This window comes from Vicugna pacos, chromosome 10 (genome assembly GCF_048564905.1).
Source record: "Vicugna pacos chromosome 10, VicPac4, whole genome shotgun sequence".
Taxonomy (NCBI): domain Eukaryota; kingdom Metazoa; phylum Chordata; class Mammalia; order Artiodactyla; family Camelidae; genus Vicugna; species Vicugna pacos.
Genome location: NC_132996.1, coordinates 30961915 through 30968837, shown reverse-complemented (window position 1 = coordinate 30968837; position 6923 = coordinate 30961915). Strand labels below are relative to the sequence as shown.

Here is a 6923-nt window from a genome sequence, read left to right as displayed (position 1 = left end):
AAAAAAGTCAGTTCTGCAAGGTATTTTGGCTGTTTTTGATTTCTTATACTTTAATGACTATTTTTTTCAGGGAAGAAACAACAGGAAGTGTTATGTACAATGAATTTTTTAAAAATCTACAGCATCATGAGATGGGGCACGTGTGACCAAGGCTGCATAAGACTCGAGGGTTTTGTTGATAACAAAGCAAAATTAAATGGCATGCCTGTACAGGAGATTTCAGTCTATTATTTTATTCTTAGAAACATGATATTAAGATAAAGAAGATGATTCTTTTGATCTACTGTATGCTTGTCGACGATGCTAGTTTTGCAACATTGAAAACATTCCAACTAAAGCCACACAATCATCTTCTAAAAACCTCATAAGGAGATTCTTGAAACAACTGGTAGTGATGGAGGGCAATTCCTAAGCCCTCCAACCCTGAATTGTACAATTTACAGGCTGTATACACCTATGTTCAGTGTGTAGTGACTTCGTACTGAAAAAAGAGACAAACTATGAGACAGACGAATCAGACACGGGTGACAGAGTTCCTCCTTCTGGGACTCTCTGATGACCAACACACCCAGCAACTGCTCTTCATCTTATTCCTGGGTGTCTACCTGGTCACTGTACTTGGAAATTTGCTTCTCATATTCCTTGTTCAGGTTGACTTCCAGCTTCACACACCCATGTATTTTTTCCTTTGCAATTTATCTCTGGCTGACCTCTGTTTCTCTACCAACATCGTTCCTCAGGCCCTAGTCCACCTGCTCTCTAGGAAGAAAGTCATTTCATTCACACGCTGTGCAGCACAGCTTCTGCTCTTCCTCATTTTTGGGTGCACACAGTGTGTCCTTTTGGCAGTGATGTCCTATGATCGGTACGCAGCTGTCTGCAACCCTTTGCAATACCCCAGCATCATGACTTGGAGGATGTGCATCCAGCTGGCCACAGGATCGTGGACCAGCGGCATTCTGGTATCTGTGGTGGACACCACCTTCACACTGAGGCTACCCTACCGAGGCAGCAATCACATTGCTCATTTCTTCTGTGAGGCCCCCGCACTGCTGATCCTGGCCTCCACAGACACCCGCACTTCAGAATTGGCCATTTTCCTCATGGGAGTTGTGATTCTTCTCATCCCTGTTTCCTTAATTCTGGTCTCCTATGGCTGCATCGTCATAACTCTGGTCAGGATGAAGTCTGCTGCAGGAAGGCTCAAGGCATTCTCGACCTGTGGCTCCCACCTCGTGGTAGTCATCCTTTTTTACGGGTCAGCAGTTGTCACTTACATGACACCAAACTCTTCCAAAGAACAGAAAGAGCTGGTATCTGTGTTCTATGCAATGGTGACCCCCATGCTTAATCCTATCATCTACAGTCTGAGAAACAAGGATGTGAAGGGAGCTCTGAGGAAAGTGGCTCCCAGGAACTTCCCATGCAGGCTTGGAATTTTCCACTGACAGTGAGACCTTCCTGGCTGCCTATTGGTAAGACATGCTGAGTAGGTTCCTTTGAAAGACTAGAATATGGAACAACTTTCACCCCTGGGACTTGCTTGGGGACCCATTCTCCATCCGTCATCCAGCACTTCCTTTGTAGAAGAGGACAATAATTCATGGAGCATTAGCACGGAGGGTCTGCTTTCTTCTGGTTAGTCTTTTAGCACCAGAGGATTTTCTAAAATCCCCTGAGGAACACAGACATTTTATAAACCCTGGAACCTATAAAATCTGTTTTTTAAAATCATACTGTATATTATTATCTATCCCAGATCCCACCCCAACTCCTTTATCTTTTGATATTTCTGAATCTCTTTGCATCATCAAATAATCATGAATTGACAAACAGTACTTAACCACTTACTGTGAGCTAGGTGCTACATATATGTATGTGTGTACACGCACCTTCAAACACACGCACCTCTGTGTGTTTGAGGTAGAGAGTGATGAGCATGGGTAGGAAGAAGCAGAACATATGATCTCTGTTGTCCTACTCACGCTGTTATTAAAGACGTGAGTTTCTATCGGGACACACTTTTATAAAGGTAAACACAGGGCTTTGGAAACCAAGAAGATATAGTGGCATCCTGGGGAGCAGGCGTGAGAAGCTGTTACCAGTGCTGTGGGCATAGGTGTATGAAGGTGAGGAGGCCATGGGAATAAATATTTCAAGCTCATTTTCTACCTACCTTCTGATTTACTGTTACTGTATTAAACAAACAAACAAACAGGATAATCTCCCCATCTGAAGATTCTTAATTCAATCACACCCACAAAATCCTTCTTACCATGTAAGGCAGCATACTTACCAGATTCTGGGGACTAGGATGTGAACTTCTGGCGGGGACCATTATTCTGCCTACCATCCCAAGGTCAAGTAAGATAAAAGTGAAAGAGCCATTAAAGCTTGCTAAAAATTTTATAATAGTGCCAATCTGTTTAGTTGTGTGATTGCCATCATGCAAATAGAAACCCACGATCTGCCTTTTCACTTGCAAAGTCTTATGGCGATATTTCAGAATGTGCTGCCTTCCAGAGCCCTTGCTGCAGGAGAGCTGGAGGATACTCTGAGTGGGAGATTGATCCTGTCCTGGTACCTCCCCGGCACCCAGAGCTAGAGCTGCTTATAGAGTCTGAGGAAAGGATGTGCCCATGCAGTAAGTGCTAGTTTACTCTGTTAATTATCAATAAACTGTCGTCAATAATTTACACAAAGTATGATGCCCTTGTCCCAAGTCTGCTCTTCACCAAGAATCCGGGGTTGGACTATCACTGACAGAATCCTGGAGAGGGACTGCTAAATTGGTTGAAGGATATGCATCTGAAAAGGACAGCTGATTTCACCCAAACACAGTAACATTACCAGAAAAATCTAGAAAACAATCTTCGGGCTATTCACAGCAGTTTCCCACAATTTGCTCACTTCTCCTTAACCTGGAATGCCTCTACACTCTTTCTGCCTAGCAACTTCCATATCCAAGGTGGATAATTTGCAATTGAGGCAGTCGTCAGTGTGCAGTACTCTTTCTCCCCGTGAGGCACAGACCAATTATGGTAGCAGAGGAAGTCCCCAACTGATAGCCCTCTAAACATGTGTACTTTCCAAGCCAGCAGAAAATTTAAAGTATCTTTTTATTACAGAAACAGACTCACAGACATAGAAAGCAGACTTAAGGTTACTGGTTGGGGGGAATGAGGGGGATAAAAGGATGAATTGGAAGTTCAGAATTTGCAGATACTAACTACTTTGTATAAAATAGATAAACAACAAGCTCCTACCGTATAGCACAGGGAACTATATTCAATATCTTGTAACAACCTATAGTGATAAAGAATATGAAAAGAATATATATGTGTGTATAACTGAATCACTATGCTGTACAGAAATTAATGCAGCATTGTAAACTGATTATACGTCAATAAAAAGTATCTCTTTATTTCATCTCTTTCTCACCATAATATAAATTCTATGAGGCAAGAAATTTGTCTGTTTTATTCACCAATGTGTCTTCAGGCTGTAAATAATATGACACATACTGAATGCTGAATAAAAATTTGTTGAAATTTTGAATTTGAGTTTTGAAATTTTTGAAAGTTTGAAAGTTTGAGCTAAAACTAAACATTTGTTGAAAAAAAAAGACTGAAAGAATGAAACAAACTTTACTATTTATTATCATTACTTTATCTTGCGAACAAAAAGATCTTTCAAAGTTCCAGGTAGAACTTTTGGACAAGTAGGAGAAGGTAAATACATGGATGAAAAAGTTTAAGAAAAGTTTAAACAAATAAGAGGTGAAAAAATTGTAGTGAAGTTGTCAACTTTCAGACAGGGTGCTAATCTGTGTGGCATCCTAATGGCATCCTCAGAGACATTGGTACCACTGGGGCCCTGGAGAACACTGGAACCACGGAAGTTCTTTCTTCCATCACTCACATTCTTTCATTCCTAAATGCATCCTAGTGGGAAGTCCAAAGTCCCAGTGGGTGCACTGTGGCTCCTGGCAAGAGTAGAGACCAAAGACTTATTTGAGGAACTTGCTTTTTTCCCTTTGTCCTTGCATTCTACCCCTTCAGTTTCCACCGAAGTCAGTCATCCTTTCTGAGGGCCCAGGGTCCGGCGGACGACCCGCCTCAGGGCAGCCTTGACTTCACTGTTCCTTAAGCTGTAGATAATGGGGTTCAACATGGGGGTCACCACCGTGTAGGAGAGAGACAACAGCTTCTTGCTTTCAGGAGAGGTGCTGGACCGGGGCCGGAAGTACGTGAGGATGGCAGTGCTGTAGAAGAGTGAGACAACCAGGAGGTGGGAGGAACAGGTGGAGAAGGCCTTGTGCTTCCCCTCGGCTGAGGGCATCCTGAAGATAGTGGAGAGGATGCGGACGTAGGACCCCAGGATCAACAAGAAAGGGAAGAGGATGAACAGGACGGTGGCTGTCAGAGCCTCCAGTTCAAACAGCGAGGTATCAGCACACACCAGTGCGATGACAGGGGGGCTGTCACAGAAGAAGTGGTTCACCCTGTTGGGGCCACAAAAGGGGAAGCTAAAAATCCATGTGGTTTGCACAGTGGCCACCGGCAACCCTGAGAACCAAGAGGCAGCTGCCAGCTGGCCACAGGCCCGGCGACCCATGATGACTGGGTAGCGCAGAGGGTCACAGATGGCCACATAGCGGTCATACGCCATGGTGGCCAGGAGGCAGCACTCCGCAGCCCCGAAGAAGAAGAAGAAATACATCTGAGCAGCACAGCCGAGGAAGGAGATGGTCGTGTCCTGGGCGATCAGGGTCCCCAACATCTTGGGCACAATGACCAAGTTGAAACCTATCTCCAGGAGAGACAAGTTCCTGAGGAAGAAGTACATGGGGCTTTGTAGGGCGGAGTCAGCTGTAGTGACCAGGATGATGAGGACATTGCCCATTAGGGTAAGCAGGTAAATGGCCAGAAAAAGGAGAAACAACAGAGCTCGTAGGTCAGAGGACAGGGCTGAGAAGCTCACAAGAATGAACTCGCTGACAATTGTCCAGTTTCCCCACATCCTTCTTCTGCCCAGGATTTCACTGGGCACTCACACTGCGGGAGGGCAGAAGCCCCATATGTTACGTCGACTTCTGTTACACCCTTCGCTAGGGCAGCTCCCCGGGGCCTCACTCTCCACCTTGCTTCTTACAGTTGACAAGACCAAGCAGCTGTACTTTCCAAAATGTAAAAAACCAATCTGACAGTGGGATTCCCATTTCTTGAAGAATGCTAAATTTTTTTCAGACTGAACTGAGGCACACTGCATATGTCTATACGTGTCCTGACTTTCCTCTGCTCTAAAAGGATAGTCAGAGCCACGGCTTCATTTGTGGGCTTCTATCCTGTCTCTCTCAGTGGTGCTAAAAACGAAGTCAGGCCAAGCATTTCTGAAGAGAGGGGTCTTAACACAAAAGGAGGATGATGAGGTGGGCCAGGGCATGCTTTCTGCAAAATGAAAGGGTGGGAAGGAAAACGTCAAAGAAACTGAACCAACGATTACCCAGGATCCCCAAAGAGGAGACGTGAATGCGTCCCCCAGTCTGGAGCAGTGCATACCTGGGAAGATGTCAGTATGTTGGAGAAATCTTCATTTCTAAACTCAGACGACTGCAGTTTAAACAAGAAGACACATAATATAGAAACTGTGGTTTATCTTGATCTCTGGGCTAAATATTCTCCATGTGGCTGTATGTGGCCAGACAAAGGGATGGTGGACTCAAGACAGTGTCAGATCAAAGGGAGAATCTAGATGTCTCATGTGTAAACCCTTTCATCAGCTTCTACTGTTTGACTTGTGTCTTGACTCTCAAGAAATGCAAAACTCAGATTTTATGCATCAGCAAAGAACAACTCTGGTATGCAAGTGTGACTAATAATATTAAATCCTGTGAAAAAGATTGAGAAGTTTTCATCATTGCATCAACAACAAAGCTTCAAAATTGGACCCTGAAAGTCCTTCTGATGATGACAAACTGAAGAAGAAAACCTGAAGCACTTAGCATGGTGGCTGGCATATAATACATGCTCAATAAATGCTAACTGATAGAATTATTATGACCTAATCCTAGGTCTGCCTTCTAAAATCCACTTTTCTCACCCATTGCCCAGACTTACTGTAGCCCTTGCTTTTCAATCCCAAGGGAAAAAAACTAATTCATTCAATACATATTGTCTTTTGTGTGCCAGACACTGTTCTAGATACTGAAGATGATATATCAGTAAATAAAACAAACAAAATCTCTGCCCTCATAGAACTCACCTTCTAGTAGGGAAAATACATCACAAACAAATTATGTAAGTAAAATGTATAGTATGTTAGATGGTGATAAGAATAAGGGAGAAGAAGAAAGCAGGGGATAAGATAGGATTTAGGGTGTGGGGAATGTCAAAGACAGTTTCACTGAGATGATATTTAAGTAAAGTCCTGAGCAGGTGCAAGACGTGAAGGATGATGAAGGAAAGAGGGAGGAAAAGAGCAAAATCAGTGAGAAAGATTTATTTAAATTTTTTGCTGATTCATTAAAAAAATCTCAAGCTGGGCATCATTTCCTTTACGAAACTTTTTTGATAACTTTTTTTATTTTCCTAGTAACAACTTTTTGATACCTTATTTATTTTCAGAGTGAGAAATAAAATTTATTGAGCACCAAGTAAGTTTAGACAGTAAGTGTTTTGCATGTTACGCTGTGTCTCACAACAACCTGGAGATACAGGAACTATTATTAGCTTCACTTTACAGCGAAGGAATCTGAGGCACAGACAAGTTGAGTAACCTCCCCAAAGTCAGGCATCAGGCAAGCTTTGGCATCAGGATATGCACCCTGGGTGGTCTGACTGCAAGTCCCGGGTATGCCCATCAGGCGGTACTTTCACCCACTCCCTGAGGACGGGGATGAGCCCGAGCTCACAGGTGTTGTG

General features: G+C 43.5%; 2 protein-coding genes across 2 annotated transcripts; one reads left to right on the top strand and one right to left on the bottom strand.

Moving 5' to 3' along the window:
* Positions 1-500: 500 nt before the first annotated feature.
* OR2D2 (olfactory receptor family 2 subfamily D member 2) lies at positions 501-1448 on the top strand. The gene has a single exon (XM_006203615.2). The coding sequence runs from the start codon at positions 501-503 to the stop codon at positions 1446-1448; it is 948 nt and encodes a 315-aa protein (XP_006203677.2).
* A 2605-nt stretch (positions 1449-4053) lies between these two features.
* OR10A4 (olfactory receptor family 10 subfamily A member 4) lies at positions 4054-5048 on the bottom strand. Its single transcript, XM_006203480.3, has one exon. It carries the CDS (start codon positions 5020-5022, stop codon positions 4078-4080), a length of 945 nt encoding a protein of 314 aa, XP_006203542.1. The 5' UTR covers positions 5023-5048; the 3' UTR covers positions 4054-4077.
* Between the last annotated feature and the right edge of the window lie 1875 nt (positions 5049-6923).